The sequence below is a fragment of the Olea europaea genome, chromosome 12 (assembly GCF_002742605.1).
Source record: "Olea europaea var. sylvestris chromosome 12, O_europaea_v1, whole genome shotgun sequence".
In the NCBI taxonomy this organism is placed as follows: Eukaryota; Viridiplantae; Streptophyta; class Magnoliopsida; order Lamiales; family Oleaceae; genus Olea; species Olea europaea.
The window spans coordinates 6,591,873-6,608,148 of record NC_036248.1 but is presented as its reverse complement, the minus strand read 5'-3'; the positions used below and the strand labels follow the sequence as shown (position 1 = coordinate 6,608,148).

Genomic DNA, 16,276 nt, shown 5'->3' with positions numbered 1-16,276 from the left:
AAATTGGATGGTCACTGTGACACTGAGTATAAAATTAGATGGTTATGATAAAACAAAATCAAATTGGGTGACCATGGTGACACTATGTATAAAGTTAGGTGACCATTGGCGTATTTAGTCCCATATAACATACAAAAATACATGATGTTATGTGACTCTTGTTAATTTGTAATATGTTCTACCAATATTAAAAGTGGATGAAATTATTTAAAATGATTGAAAATGGACATAGTAATACAGGGTAGAAACACTACTTGAGAGTGCTTAGTGTGAAGTCATTTGAAATCCTTCGGATTCTCGAGGGAATCCCGATATTGTATTCCTTTAGAATAAAAACAATACAATTTCATTTCATTATGATCTTACTTAAAAGACCATTATTTAAATGTGTTCATATTTTTATAAAAATCAAGATGTCATGTCAAGTTTTACTACAATTACTTGAAATGTATTTGCATAACATTAATTTTCTATCAGTATCCGAATTGTAGTGATTAGTGAGCCCCACCTTGAGCTCCCGTTTGATAGCAATTTTCACTTCAAAAAATTAAATTTTTTGATCGTTATTTTACTATTTTAGTTTTCATTTTTTACTTCTTCACTCAAAAGTAAGATCCACTTTTTTTCTAACGATCAAAAAATCAATTCTTATGATCATTACTGAACAGTACCTTAGTATTGTGCAATAAATAAACGAATAATGTTATCTATAACCAATTTAAAGAGTCATAATTAATATCATCAATTAAATGAATCATATGACGCTACATTTAAGTAAATCAATCATTTAATATCATACAGTTGTCATCTATACTAATGTTTGATATCAGTAATGTTGAATAATTGAGGTGCCAGCTTCAAAATCCAATACTAATACATTGTAAAGCTAAAAATATGTAAATTACAATCATTGAGATGTAAGGTTGAGTGAAAAAATATGAATTTATTGGGAACAATATTTGGTGAGATGTCTATAGTACAAATTACTGGTGCAACCTACTTTTCATTTTCGTGGGAAGCATGAATGATTAACAAGACCCAACCCACCCCACTCCATAATTATTATTGTTGGGCAAACAATCTTTTTCTACTCTCAACCTACATAAAGATTATTCGACTCTTGCTTTTTCACTAATCTTTTTTCTGATGCTCGAAAGTTTTTGAAATTCAAAAACATGTGTGCTTCATTGGATCTAATTGGATGAATATAAATAAAAGATGGTTGTATTTTCATTTTTCGTCGTCCTTAATCAGCAACAAATTTTGGTTAATTTTTTTACAAACACTAAGCCAATATTGCGAGTTGTTTTTCCAATCAATGCGTGAAAGAAGGAGATTCTGCACTACGTACGTCTGGCAAAACTCGTTTTACTAACCTAACTCAATAATATTGTTTTGAATTATGAAAACTACAAAAATCTAAACTGAGATCACTACTTTAAATTCAAAGACAATGAATGCCACAACTATAATTTAAAGACAATGGATCCCCTCCTTTGTTAGGAACATAATTGAAACCCGTAACCCAGGGATGAACCCAGAAAATTATTCCAATGCGGCTGATATTAGTAAAAGTTAAAAAAATAACAACAACATTATAATATAAATATTATACTAAAAATGAAATACAATCGTAAAATTTATATGCTGTGACAATTCCTTTGTAAAAATTTAGCCTTCGTTTCATATGGCTAAAAGATTTTATTAAAATTTAGGTCAAATTTAATAATTAATTTGTATCACAGAATTCAAAAGTAAGTTACTATCATTATTTTGAGATATCAACAAATTTTCACTGTCTTTTTATGGTCTCTCATGTACATGGACATAAATCATCATGCATACCCATGTATATGCATGTATGACAAGCGGGGGGAGAGGCGGGGGGGGCTTACATAAATTCCCATACAAGGATTTTTCATTCCCAATTCTAACAACTCTATGCAAAAGTAATTCTGCTCTCTAGTTAAGAACAAAACTCCATCTAATTTACGCTTTAAGCTAAATGAAAGAATCGGTTCGAATCAGTTCAAAAATTTGGTGACAACTAGAATCCTTCAAACCCTTTCTACAGACATACTATCTTCTTTTGAATGTAAACGACAAGTGATTAATTAATCAAGAGACTAAACGAGTTTGATCCGATCCAACACGAAAAATTCCAACACAAGCACCATGAAAGCCCGATTGAAGATGAGGATGAGATAGATGAAGCTGCAAATGAAGGCAAACCCATGGGCCAAGTATGGAAACAAGATGCACTTTGCTTAATAGTTGGTTGTTATTCTTAATAGGGGTGGCCAAAAGCTCAGATGCCTGCACCGAGCCTTTATTGGGTGCCCCTGCCTTAACCCCTATTTGGTGTAGTTTAAAATATTGATAAAATTCTAAATTAAAATCATCAATTAGTTTAATCACGTATTTAATAACAAATTTTATCAACTTTTATCAAAATTTACTATAAAATATAATTTTTATCTACATCAATCGTGGGCTTAGAAAGGTAATTGTGACTAGGGCTAAACGACAAATCGGCAAACCACAAAATCAAATTGTAATCATTGGTTTGGATCCAAGTGGATCCATGAACATTTTGATTTTGAACCGAACAATCCACTTTGAAGTGATTCGGTTTAAGTTTCAATATTTGCAAATCGTTTTAAACCATTAACCCGTCTACATAAAAAATACGAAAATAAATTTATTTAAATATTATCTGACCTGATTAAAACAAAGCATATCACGGTTAAAAATATACATTCATATAAACATAACCTAATTAAACTCCATTCTTAAATAGACAAGTATACAACCCAATATATTAATTAAATTATATCCAAATACAGTCATCACGATTATAAATGTAAACCTCTCAAATTAGGTGAAATGACGAACAACTACTATTGAATCATATTCATCAATATTTGAATGAATTAGAAGCATTGAATGATTTACGAAAAAATTATAGAAGGTACCATCGTGTTTGGTATTTCGTCAATATTTGGATGAGGTATAAACACTGAATGATTTACAAAAAAATAGAAGATACTATCGTATTTGATATCTCGAAAATATTTGGATGAGGTAGAAGTATTGAATTATTTACAAAAAGTTATAGAAGGCATTACGTATTTGATGTTACTATTCATTTTATTTTATTAGTTGTGTTATATGACTTAATTATAACCATTGAATTCATGCGTTATATTCGTACCTTTATGGAGAGAATGAATTATATGTTATAATTAAAAATGTTGCGCCAATTAGTATCTACTAACATGTTAAAATATTTCTATCGTGTCGTTGCATTAAAACGATTAAAATTATATAACTTTGAATTTTAATATTTTTAATGATATATTTATGTTTTAACGTAAAATCTTAGACTAAGGGCCTGTTTGTTTTGAGGAATTTTTTACATTTTTCATTGTTTGATTGTAATAATTTTCTTGGCTATTCATTTTCCATCTATGTGACCATTTTTCTTTGGTTTTGTGGAAAATCAGTTCACATGGATTTGGTGGGAAATCAATTTTCCACTATTTTTTATTTTTAATTTTTTTGACAATGAAAATAAATTCTATCACAATTGTAACAAATTCTATCCATTTAATTGACAATTTTCATGAAAAATAAAACAAACAAATATCAAAAGATCCAAAATTTCAACATTTTTCAGGTGAAAAATTATACAAATCAAACACATTTAATTGATAATTCCCATTAAAATAAGTTATAAACAATTCAATTCCTTGAAATTCATTTTCTTTCCACCAAAATTTCATTCTTTCAATCAAACGGACCCGAATGATTATGATTTAACTTATTCGATTATATATATTTTCGTTAAGCCATGATTTTAATCCGACTCAAACCGAAAAAAAGTGATTTGGATTGATTTGGTTTAAAAATTAAAGTGGTTTAATTTGGTTTGAAACTTTTTCAAGCCACTTTAAGTGTTTTGATGTGAAAACATCCTAAATCGAATCGTGACCAGAGGCAACTGAACTACAATTAGGAAATTTTGCACTTTTCATTCCCAATCTTTACAAACTATTACCAATTCACTTTCAATCTATTTTTTAATACTAGACGTCCTCAACATTTCACTTAATTATAAATCATCTTTTGTCATTTTCTCTGTAAAATGATGAATTTGTCCTCTTCTTTAAATAAACAAAAACGCAGGAACTCAAAATGAAGGAAAAACTGCGTATGGAATCCCAATTCTTGTTTAAAAATTACGAATAGATTCCATTAAGCCTCCGTTTGAACCCCATTATTTCTCATTACATTAAAAGGGTGTTTGAGCCACATTATTATGGTAATAATGCATTCTTGAATAGTGTATTTATGGAAAATATGTGGTTAACAAATAATGATTTTTTTTATTTGCGTGTAATATTATTTTATTGAAAAATATGTGATTGAAATGATGTTAAATCACTGTTTAAAAATGTATTTTTTTAGAATAATGTAGCTCAAACAAGCCCTAAATTAAAATTTTCTCTCTCCTACTTTTAACCACACAATCTTCAATAAAATAATATTACACGTAAATCAAAATTTTTTCAACCACTTATTTTTCAAAAAAAATACTATTATCTCATTATAATGCCCAATAATGGGCTCAAATACACCCTAAGTCTTTATTTATTTATTTATAAAAAGAAAAATCACTCTCCTTCTCTGACTAATAATCAACCCAACATGATTGGGATTTTATAGCGAGCCGGCCCATTGACTAGGTTACCCAACAAATTAGGTTTGTTGGACCCAAATAGCCCAAATTAGGTCAAATCGCCCAAAACCAGTACCACTATATATCAATATCAAAACCCTAGCTGCACGGGCAGCAATCCTTTCTCTCTCTCCAGGTTCGAAACTTGCATACAATTTCATTTCTATGTTAGAATGTAACTGTGGTTCGATTTATTATTGAAAATGTTAGTTGAATTCTGTTTTAACAGGTAGGGTTTGTGTTAGCAGTATTTAACAATGGCTCCTGCTAAAGGTATGTGTTTAACGTTGTAGTTTTTATCTTATTTATTGGTGTTTATGTGGATCATTATATTGTATTGTAAAGTTTAGGAAGGTATAGTAATTAGCGCTGATTAATGTGGGTTAAGCTTTAATTTGTTGTATATTATTAGTAAAAAAATTGCAAATTTAGTTGCAAGTTCTGGGTTTATATGCACTCTGTTATATTGACAACGTTTTATTTTTCTTTCGTAAATGAACGGAAGATTTAAAAAACTTCCGGATCTGAGAGATATAGGGGTTTTATGATTTGTTTTCTTAAGGTGGTCACTTGGTTAAAGCATGTTATTTCGTGGTGTTTCCTGGGATTGTTAAATAGGATTTCCTGGCATTAATTAATTGAACTTGGTCCAAATTATTAGTGAGGTGAAATTTGTCTAGTTGTGCACTAAGAAAATGATGGCGTTTGTTCATCTTCATGGGCTATAGATTTGAAATGTTGACAAGTGCCATGCCCAGAACTCTGTTTCTTGCAGGAGCTATAGTTCTTTTGATCTGAGATGTTTCTTCACAATGGTACATTTAATCCATAGGAGCTATTTAAATTGAGATTCCATGTTATTAACTGGTTAAAGAACCTCCTTAAACCCGCTATATAAGTTGAATTTTCTAATTTTCTATCCTCGTAATAATGATTTACATTTATTTTTTGAGCCTTAATATCTAAAAAATCTATTATTCTTGCTGTATGATAAATGCATTTGTTATGTATCTTATCCTTGCATTTGCTTCACAGTGGACAGTACAAAGAAGGCTGATCCTAAGGCTCAGGCCTTGAAGACTGCCAAGGCTGTGAGAGCAGGCTCTTCAACAATCAAGAAGAAATCAAAGAAGATAATCACAAAGGTTACATTCCACAGGCCCAAGACATTGAAGAAGGACAGAAACCCCAAGTATCCACGCATCAGTGCTCCTCCAAGGAACAAATTGGACCACTACCAAATCCTCAAATATCCTTTGACCACTGAGTCTGCTATGAAAAAGATTGAGGATAATAACACCTTGGTTTTCATTGTTGACATCCGTGCTGACAAGAAGAAGATCAAAGATGCGGTAAAGAAGATGTATGACATTCAGACCAAGAAAGTGAATACTTTGATCAGGTAATTTGTTCTTAACTTATTAGAGCCGACATTGCGTTTGAAATTCACATGTGATACACCTGGAAATTTTATGGTTTCTTGCACATTGTTGAACTCGTCATCACAATCCAGAATAAGATGCTTTAAGTAGTTTTAATCCCAGAAGTTATTGATGATTTGTTTTTGATGGAGATATGATACCTTGTTTATGCTCTTCATCTCCTTTTTTATTCTATTTCATTCTTAAAGCATTTTCAAAGATAATTAATCTCGTTTGTCTTGTGATACAGGCCTGATGGAACCAAGAAAGCATATGTTCGGTTGACTCCAGATTATGATGCTTTGGACGTGGCTAACAAGATTGGGATCATCTAAGCTTTATTGATTTATTATTTTAGTTTGTAAGAAGAAAAATACTTGGTAATCAAGCATTGTTAGTTGTGATCATTAGCACTGTTTTACTTTTATTCTGGTGATATTGGATATTGTCTAGAGCTCAATCTCCAATTCCTACTTTTGGAACTTCCTCTTGGCATTTTCTTGCCTGAATGTTTTGGTTTACCAGTATTCCTTTTTAGCCTAAACCTTGTGCATTCGTATTGTTGCAATTTAACATATGGTTTAACCTTTTGTTTAGTTTGATGATTTCACGCTGTATGTAGAAAATGTGTTTTGACTCAGCAATTTTTATTAAATTTTCACTGAATTTTAAAACTTGTATGCCTGTGGGAAAATTTTATATTTGAAATCAGTTTTATAAAAATATATGTATATACATTCCCTGTTTGGTTTAGGTAAAAATCAGATTTTCAGTAGATTTTTATAAAAGTTTGTCATAATATTTCTCTTTATTTTATATGCCATTCATGACCTTATTCTTGAGGTTTTCATCTTTTCTTACCTGCCCATTTACGACCTTATTCACAAGGTTTCCCCCCCTTTCCTTTTTTTATGACATAAGTTTTTCCCTTTTTATATTGATCGTTCATAAACTTTGTTAAAGTGTTTCATTTATCAACCAATACTTGACCTTTTTCAAGGTTGTCTTTATTGAACAGTTTTTAACCTTGTCTTGAGGTATTGACTTTTTTTTAACCTTTTTCAGGGAAGTCTTCGCTTCTTATTACTCGTCAGTTCTTCACCTTTTCTAAATGTTTCTTTTTCTAGAGGTTCTTTCCCTCATTCCAAGTCTCTTTTAGATTTCACAATGTAGTTTTGATAAGTTGATGAAGAAGGAGATTCTAGAACTTGGAGAGAGAAGAAAATGGAGGGAAAAATTTTGTTATTCACTTCTCAATTCCAGAATGATACAGATACATGAGTGTATATATATATACATGGCTGCAAGTGCTAAGACTCAAATAGAATGTGTGCAATGACTTAAATACCCCTATGTTAACATGGCTCAATACTCCCCTTCAAGATGGGATATCCCCATCTTGTCTAACAAAGACTTTAATTTTGCTCCTCCCATAGGTTTAGTTAGCAGGTCTGCAAGTTGATTTTGTGAAGTTGTATGTAGCATTTTTACTCTCCTGCTTGTACTTTGTCTCTTTCAAGGTGACAATCAATTTCTATGTGCTTCGTTCTTTCATGAAAGATCGGATTGCTTGCTATATGTATAGCTGATTGGTTGTCACAGAAAAGTAATGCAGCTTTAGAATGCGTAACACTTAAGTCACTTAATATATTTTTCAACCAGCTCAACTCACAAACTGCAGCTGCCATTGACCTATATTCTGCTTTGGCTGATGATCTAGAGATCGTATGTTGCTTCTTAGATTTCCAAAATACTAATGAATTTCCCAAAAATATGCAATAACCGGTGACAGATCTTCTTGTATCTAAACATGCGACCCAATCTGCATCGTAGAACCCCTTAAGCTGTAAATCAGATTTGCCATCAAAGAATAAACCTTGTCCAGGCATTCCCTTGAAGTATCTTAACACATGATGGGCTGCTTCCAAATGAGCCCGCTTCGGTAATTCAAGAAACTGACCGAGGACCTGCACCGCATTTGATAGATTAGGCCTCGTTATTGTTAAGTATTGTATCCTTCCCACTAAACTAGCATCTGCAATAGCTTCTCCTCCATCCTTGCTTAACTTCAGATTGTGTGGCAAAGGACTTTTTGCTAGTTTAGCCCCAAGATAACTAGCATCTGTCAATATTTCTAAAGCATATTTTCTTTGACAAATGGATATGCCTTTGGAAGTTCTAGCTATCTCCAGCCTTAGGAAATACTTTAAAATCCCCAAGTCCTTGAGCTTGAATTGATCATTCAATTTCTTCTTGAACTCCTCAATATAATGTAAATTATTTTCACCTATGATAATATCATCTACGTAGATAAGTAGCATAGTAAAAGAGCGGCCATTTTGTTTGCTAAATAAGGAGTAATCAGATTTTGATTGCTTAAAGCCCTATGACAAAATGTAGGCAGTCAACTTGGTATTCCATTGGCGCGATGCCTGTTTGAGTCCATATATGGACTTGTTTAATTTGCAAACTAATTTTTCTCCATTCTCCCCCTGTTGCTCAAAACCTGGAGGCATCATCATGTAGACTTTTTCATCTAGTTCACCATGAAGAAAGGCATTGTTAATGTCTAATTGATAAAGATGCCACTTTTTCTTGGCTGCAACGGCCAAAAGAGTTTTCACCGTAACGAGCTTGGCAACAGGTGAAAACGTTTCCTCATAGTCTTAACCAGCTTGTTGTGTGAAGCCCTTAGCCACAAGTCGGGCCTTTTTCCTTTCCTCTGTCCCATCTGAATTCAATTTTACTTTGAAAACCCATTTACAATCCACTGGTTTTTTATGTGCTGGAAGCTGGCCAATGTCCAAGTGTTGTTTGAAACAAGAGCCTGATACTCTGTATCTATGGCTTGACACCAATCTGGATGTTGAGATGCCTCGGCAAAGGATTGAAGCTCATAGATGGTGGATAGTGCTAATGTGTACTTTCTCTGTGAAGGAGACAATCTATTATAACTCAACCAGTTTGATAAGGGATACTGCCTTCCAGATTCAGGTCCTTTCTCCATGGAATCTGATTGAGATGGAAGCATCTGTGACACCAGGTTGCAATGATAATTTTGAAGATAGGACGGAGGATGCTTGGGTCTAGTAGATCTGTGGGGAGGTGTGAGACATGGTTGAGGATATGTTTCTGATGAAGTTATCTCAAATGAGGCTTTTCCTTGTGAAATATGTGATGTTGAGGGAGAAGGTTGATCAGATAATGATGAAGAATGAATGTTTGTGGTGGCTGAATCTGAGGTGGTGAGTGGAATGTCAACATACTGATGTGACTGTATCGAAAATAAAGTCTGACTGGGATGTGGAATATCTTTAGGCCAGGAAAGAAAATTGAGAAGGTGAGGGTGATGAAAAGGAAATATTGTCTCATGGAAAGAAACATCTCTGGAAATGAAAGTGGTATTTGTTTGAAGGTTGTACAACTTGTAGGCCTTCATGCCATAGGGATACCCAAGAAAAATACAGGCCATAGCTCTCGGATCAAATTTGGTTCAATGTTTCTTAAGAGTGGAAGCATAACAAAGGTAACCGAAAACTCTAAGGTGAGTATATGATGGCTTAGTTTGATATAGAAGCTCATAAGGAGATTTGTTATTGAGAATTGTGGTTGGAGTTCGATTAATAAGATGCGTAGCAGTGAGAATGCAGTCCCCCCCAGAATTTGTGAGGTAATTTGGCTTGAAATTTAATGGCTCTAGCAATGTTAAGAATATGTTGGTGTTTTCGCTCCTCTACACCATTTTGTTGTGGTATTTCCACACAACTTACTTGGTGTATAACACCTTTGGAGTGGAAGAAATCAGTCATGAGAAATTCAGATCCATTGTCTGATTTGAGGTATTTTATATTGCAATGAAAATGTGTTTGAATCAAGCAAAAGAAAGATTGAATGATGGATCGGGTTTGAGATTTGTCTCACATGAGATAGGTCCAAGTCATACGACTATAATCGTCTACAATTGTTAAAAAATATTTAGCGCCATCCAAGGTAGGAGTTGAATATGGCCCCCAAATATCACAATGTATGAGCTCAAATGCCTTGGAAGTTTTTGTCTCACTATGCTGAAATGGTAATCTTTGTTGTTTAGCCATGGGACAGATAGAGAAATGCAAGTGTTCATTAAAAGTGATGGCAGAAATCAACTTATGTAAAAGAGACAGTTTGGAAACAGGAATATGTCCCAATCGACAGTGCCAAACATCAATGTTTGTTTTGACAGCATTAGTGTTCATTGAGGTACAAACAACAGGACTTTCTTTATTACATTTCGAAGATGAAGCATAATTATTGTATGGAAATTGTAGAGATTTGAGTGAAGTATTTTCATTGCTTTGATGTCCAGAACGCTGAAAATGGTAGAGTGTATCTTCAAGCTTGCCTACTCCAATCGTCATCCATGTCGAAAGATCCTGAACAAAACAACAATTGTGGATGAATATCAAGAAGCAGTTGTGCTTAAGTGTCAATTTGCTGGCAGATATCAGATTAAATTTAAAGCATGGCACAACTAAAACATTTGTCAGAATCAAAGTAGCAGATAACTTCACTGTCCCTGTGCGTGTAACATCAGCAGTACTACCATCGGGTAATCTTACAAATCCATTAATTTTGGCATTCACAGTGGTTAGATGTTTAAGAGAACAAACATTGTGTTCTGAAGGTCCCGTGTCTATGATCCACTTATCTGCAAGTACAAGGACATTAGAGCGTGCGAGATTACCTGAGAAGGCAAATGCATCAGGCATTGAGGACGAGGGAGATATCATATCTTCAAGCTGTTGGCCGCAAATTGCAAGTTTATCCCTATAACTGTGGTGCCAACACAGCTAGAATTTGTTGGCATTGATCAAGTGTAATAGTGAGGCTGGAGATAGCATTCATTACTTCTGAATTATTAACCTGAGACGCTTCACTAACAGCATTTGCAACTGGACATTTTCCTTTAGAAAGTTTGTGACCTGGAGGATAACCAATTAGCTTGTAGCATTTTCCCTTAAGATGCCCAAGCATTCCACAGTGGCTACACATTGGTTTCTCCCTTCTTTGTAATGTACTAGCTCTTTTATTATTATTGGAATTGAAAATCAGTCTACTGGCAAAAGCCTTTGCATCAAATTGTTGTTGTCTTTTACCAACAACTTCCTTTGGCCTCTCATCTTGTAGGATTAGAGCAAATACCTTGTTGAGAGGGGATAATAGATCCATCAACAATATTTGGCTTCTCACACTAGAGAAATGTTCATCTAAACCCATAAGAAACTGCATTGTTGATCTTCAAACTTATAATTGGTATTGTTGACTTCCGGTCTATAATTGACAGAGCAATTTCCTTGAGTAATCGAAGCAATTTGCTTCTTCAGTTCATATATACGAGGTCCATTACCTTGGCTATAGCAGTCCTTGAGTTCAATCCAGATTTGCCTCGCCGAATCTTTGTGCATCACACTGGGGTATAACTCCTTCGGAATGGAGTTGATAATCCAAAAGGAAACCACATGATTACATCTCCTCCAAGCTCCATAAAGAGGATCATCCAATGGAGGTTTGACGATCGATCCGTCAATGAAGCCCTCCTCGTTTTTCACATTGAGTGCCATCACCACCGCACGACTCCACGTCGCATAATTATCTTCATTAAGCATCACAGAGATGAGCTGCATACATGTATTGTCCCCATAGTGGAGGTAATACGGACTGCTCGGATCACTGATCAATCGATTGACAAGAGGAATCACGTCTCCGGTCATCGTTTCTACAGCAGATGAATAAGTTGATGAACCAGCTTGCTTTGTCTGGTTTTGAATCTCTGTTTCAGCACTGGATTTGTTCGCCATCGCAGGGAACTTCACTGCTCTGATACCATGATAAGTTGATGAAGAAGGAGATTCTAGAACTTGGAGAGAAAAGAAAATGGCGGGAAAAATTTTGTTATTCACTTCTCAATTCCAAAATGATATAGATACACGAGTGTATATATATACATGGCTGTAGGTGCTAAGACTCAAATACCCCTATGTTAATATGACTCAATAAGTTTGAAAGTAATATAAGAGAATCTCGACAATGACGACGTTCAATTTGCATTTATCTTGTTGATCAAAAGTTATGGATATCCCCCATAGAACATCTTATTCTTAGTGAACAATTTCAAGATTTTTACTTATTTCATATATTTTGTTTTTAACTTCATTTAAATTTCTAGAATAAATAATTTTGACCTTTAGTTTTAATCTATCCAATGCTTAATATATATTTCATTAAGATTATGAGATAATTCGTTATAACCAATTTAGATCTATAAGATATTGAATGTTGAATTGAGTTAAATTAAATATCACGATTATTTGTTAAATAAGTGCGTGTGTATAGTTTTGAAAATTAAGAGCAAATTTGGTTTATGGGTACTCAAGTTTTGCAACCCTGTGCGTGTTACTATTTCGTATTTTCTAGTGTTCGGTGTCTCAAGCTAACTGCCATAAGAGGCCAGTTTAGGAGAATTCATTTATTGCCTAGCGGAAGTTTTCAAAAGATTCAAGTTACATTTCGTACAATAAAGATATATTTCGTACACGGACAACATATCCAAAGTTTAAGATTTATCCCAAATTGATTAACGAACGTAATGTCAACAGTTCTCAAGGTAACATCGATGCAGTTCAAAAGAATAACCATAGCTAATTCTATAATTGTTTTGGTCGCAATAATTCCAAAGTCTCGTTGATATGAAACTTGTCCGATTTCCAAACCCGAGTGGTTTCATTCAGAAAGTCGAACTAGTACACTTCACCATGATCGTTTGAAGTAGCGACTAGAATCGTTAAAGGTTTACATCTTATACAAAATTCAAACGGCAAAAACACATATCCGAACGAAATCCAAGGTAATGTACACATAATCTAGGTCGCAAATAATCCAAATCAGCAATGAAAATACAAAAATCCAGCATAACAAATAACTAAAAGGTTCAATATGTGTTATTTCATCATTTCTCAGATTTTTACTGCAGAAATGAAAGGTCAAATGTCATTTTTGATAACCATTCCCACTCTCCGACTCTCTTCTCTCTCTTTTATCTTCTTGTGAGCTTTTAACAAAGCAAGAAAAGGAAGGAGGTTAGGTATTGAGGATCAAAGGAAGGGATTACTATTTTCAAAAGGTTTTTTTATCATTCAAGAAATCAACTGTAAATACAATGTCCAATTGGTTAGTTCTTATTGATTTATGATATTTTATGATGATTAACTACATGACTAATGGGCCTTCAGGATAATGATTCATTGGAACGAACAATGAATTGGTTCTTAGAGTAAGATAATGAGATGATATGAAATGTTAAGAGTAATTATGGAAAGAACAAAATAGAAAAAGAACAATAGAAAATAAATTTAAGAATCACTAAAGAGAGAACATATTTGCAAACTCAGGTCTTTATATTACAAAGCATCCTTAAAATAGATTCGCCTCTCACATTAAGTGTTTGAATTTTGTTGAACGTCTGTCTTCTGTGAAACAATGGAAATTTCAGTAGAAATTGAGCACTAAGTTTCTACACCAACAAACTGAATCGTACATGAACTCGATTTCCAAGACTCTTTACATGAAGTGGAAAAATTCCGGGCAGATAGAAAATATATGCAGAGAATCGATGAAGTGGTATTAAGTCTACACTTACTTCCAATACTTAAAAAACTCGAGAGATAATTGCTCAACTGCGTCAACAATAGAGTGAGAAAAAATTTTCTTGAAGGAAACAACGTGAAATATATATTTCGAACAAACCATGAATGGATTTATTTATAATTTACAGGAGTTTCATTCATATCAGAAGGAAGTGGTAACAGTGATTTGTCATCACTCATCAGATTACAGCTGCCAAGGATCAATGCTTGAGGAACTACCAATTAATGGGCACGTTTTAATTGATGGGGAAACTTCATGAATATATGATTCTGATAGTGAACCACGTAGTACAATATGTCCATAGAATTTCAAAGTAGGGGACCATATAGTATATATAGTACTCTAATTGTCTTTAAGTTTGGCTGGATGCAAAAGAAAATTAACATTAACCTTCGCATCAAAACCAAAACTCAAAGGTTGTTAGATAATTTTCTGATGAAATTTTGTTATTTTTCGTTATGATCATGATCTGATATCATCTTCTGGATCATAGCACTTGTTTCTGTCTCAGACATCCTATCTTCTTCCTTGCTTCGAGATTGAGAGTACGTCTCGAAAAATTCTTTGTTTTCTTTCTCTAACTCGTTCCACACTGCAAACCAACTTATAGATCAAGACTATTCATGTAAACAATATCTTGTACCTTAAAAGTTTATGAAATGCTGGATTCGATAACATTTGACAGTATTGAGAAAGAAAAATTCTCTGCTACTGTACGACCAATAAAACTGTGTACCAAACAGATGAGGAATGAAACTCCTGTAGTCTTCGAGCAAGCAAAGTTTAAACTCTATGCATATGTTTATCAAAAACCCTCATTCTGGGGGGAGAAAATAATGCAGAAATACTCTTAATCTGTGGATAGCATATTCTGCAAGTAGCATGGACTGATTTTATGCACCGGGATATTAGGTTCATGCATGTGATGGACAGAGAAAGGGATTAAGATAAACTAACCAGTTGAAGTAATCACTGGTTGAATATTGGCATGCTTTGAAAGGGCTTCCATGCACTCTTCTTTGCTCATTTTGAAGATCAAACACTTTTCTATAAGGTGATGTACCTAAATCACATCAAAGCTTCGGTTTTAAATCCAGCATAAGCATACCTTCAAAACATGTCAAGAACGAAGTAGTACTATCACGAGATTTTAGTTTCTTTTCTTAATATTGTCGAGTCACCTTACCATGTGGATGTAAGAAGCAGTAGAGTCCCCCATGACAGTATTCTGATATGATCTTCCTAATGAAACATAGAAGCTCAATGATAAGAATTACAAGATATATAGAGAAGGTATAGAGAGAGTGCATTGGATCAAAATTTTATGTTGTGAAGAAAGGAGAGAAATGGTATGGTGAGGGGAGAAGTCCCACGTGGGAGATGAAGGATAATTGGTGGAGAAGGGATTAGAGCAGATTTGTGAATGATCATTTATTTGTCTTCTCCTTGTAGGATTGATTAACATTAGCCAGCACCCCCTCCACGTGATGATTGGGCCCCCAATTTTAGACTCATATACTCAACAACTAGACCAGCTCAATACACTAAAGTTGCAATATTCCGTAAGGTAATCAAGATCACTTTGTTAAAGTCATTTCAGTAGATTAGAGGTGTAAAACAGGCGGTATGGTCCGGGTTTGAAGCGGTTCGGACTCCCCAAGACTAGCAGCATAACCTTGCGTGGGAGGCCAACCCACCACATGCTCCATCAGAAGTTAGACTGTGCATTTTGTTAAGGGATAAAATCCCACCTTGAATAAAGATAAAAACTTAGACCAACTTTAAAGGGATTGGGCTACTCCTCCTAATAAGGTAAACATTTTTAAGATAAAACCTCAAATATTGATATAGTATTATGAATAATTTGATCCGATTAAAACTCAAAAAATGAGCACACGAATTTTAATATTAGTCTAATCAAACAAGCCACCATCTTGAGATATAATCTTATATCAAATAAAGATGAAAATATAGACCTATTTATAAGTAATTGGACTACTATACTTCATCAGGTTGACCTTTTAAGATGGAACTTCAATTCGTAACACTTTTAATGTATAGGATTGCCTAATCAAGCATATTTTAACAACCTCTAGAGAGATTCACGCTTGAACTACTTCTCTTTAGAGTATTTTTGGTTGCATATAATATAAGACAGTCCGGGAATATTGTTATTTGGCACACACTGATTGGTTTTCATAATAGAAATAATAAATCACCCCTCAACTCACCCCACAGAAGGAAATGAAAAGCAAGTTTTTCCACACTTTTCTCAAGTTCACTGTCATGTCTTGCCTTGAATTGGTCCTTGCGTGTTACTTTCCATCCCTTTCCCTCTCTCTAGAAAGAGCCGAATTAGAGGATATTACCACTCCTATTTTGGCCTCACTCATCTTTATGTCCTTCAACTGTCAATTGCCTTGCTCAAATT

General features: G+C 33.9%; 3 protein-coding genes across 4 annotated transcripts; 1 reads left to right on the top strand and 2 right to left on the bottom strand.

Annotated features, from left to right (window-relative positions):
* The first annotated feature begins 4,800 nt into the window (after positions 1-4,800).
* On the top strand, positions 4,801-6,758 carry LOC111405393 (60S ribosomal protein L23a-like). 2 transcript variants are annotated; one of them, XM_023034249.1, is made up of 4 exons: positions 4,801-4,877; positions 4,971-5,014; positions 5,777-6,143; positions 6,413-6,758. In XM_023034249.1, the coding sequence occupies exons 2-4, from the start codon at positions 4,999-5,001 to the stop codon at positions 6,495-6,497; spliced, it is 468 nt and encodes a 155-aa protein (XP_022890017.1). In that variant the 5' UTR covers positions 4,801-4,877; positions 4,971-4,998; the 3' UTR covers positions 6,498-6,758. The 2 variants fall into 2 exon arrangements, with proteins under 2 accessions (XP_022890017.1, XP_022890018.1); XM_023034250.1 differs by lacking the exon at positions 4,801-4,877 and having other exon boundaries at positions 4,952-5,014.
* Positions 6,759-7,649: 891 nt separating this feature from the next.
* On the bottom strand, positions 7,650-9,169 carry LOC111406495 (uncharacterized mitochondrial protein AtMg00810-like). Its single transcript, XM_023035909.1, has 3 exons — positions 8,984-9,169; positions 8,834-8,893; positions 7,650-8,546 (listed from the first exon to the last, which is right to left on the bottom strand). The coding sequence occupies exons 1-3, from the start codon at positions 9,167-9,169 to the stop codon at positions 7,650-7,652; spliced, it is 1,143 nt and encodes a 380-aa protein (XP_022891677.1).
* Positions 9,170-13,928: 4,759 nt separating this feature from the next.
* LOC111405392 lies at positions 13,929-15,259 on the bottom strand. The gene is made up of 3 exons (XM_023034248.1): positions 15,032-15,259; positions 14,803-14,908; positions 13,929-14,437 (listed from the first exon to the last, which is right to left on the bottom strand). The coding sequence occupies exons 1-3, from the start codon at positions 15,062-15,064 to the stop codon at positions 14,292-14,294; spliced, it is 285 nt and encodes a 94-aa protein (XP_022890016.1). The 5' UTR covers positions 15,065-15,259; the 3' UTR covers positions 13,929-14,291.
* Between the last annotated feature and the right edge of the window lie 1,017 nt (positions 15,260-16,276).

Excerpts from the sequence above, each read along its gene's own strand:
- LOC111405392 (XM_023034248.1), bottom strand. The coding sequence starts at position 15,064 with ATGGGGGACTCTACTGCTTCTTACATCCACATG. Across the intron at positions 14,909-15,031 it reads CTGCTTCTTACATCCACATG|GTACATCACCTTATAGAAAA; the intron begins GTAAGGTGACTC and ends GATGTGATTTAG. Across the intron at positions 14,438-14,802 it reads ACCAGTGATTACTTCAACTG|TGTGGAACGAGTTAGAGAAA; the intron begins GTTAGTTTATCT and ends GTTGGTTTGCAG.
- LOC111406495 (XM_023035909.1), bottom strand. The coding sequence starts at position 9,169 with ATGGAGAAAGGACCTGAATCTGGAAGGCAGTATCCCTTATCAAACTGG. Across the intron at positions 8,894-8,983 it reads ATACAGAGTATCAGGCTCTT|ATGGGACAGAGGAAAGGAAA; the intron begins GTTTCAAACAAC and ends AATTGAATTCAG. Across the intron at positions 8,547-8,833 it reads GGGCTTCACACAACAAGCTG|GGCTTTAAGCAATCAAAATC; the intron begins GTTAAGACTATG and ends ATTTTGTCATAG.
- LOC111405393 (XM_023034249.1), top strand. Across the intron at positions 6,144-6,412 it reads AAAGTGAATACTTTGATCAG|GCCTGATGGAACCAAGAAAG; the intron begins GTAATTTGTTCT and ends CTTGTGATACAG.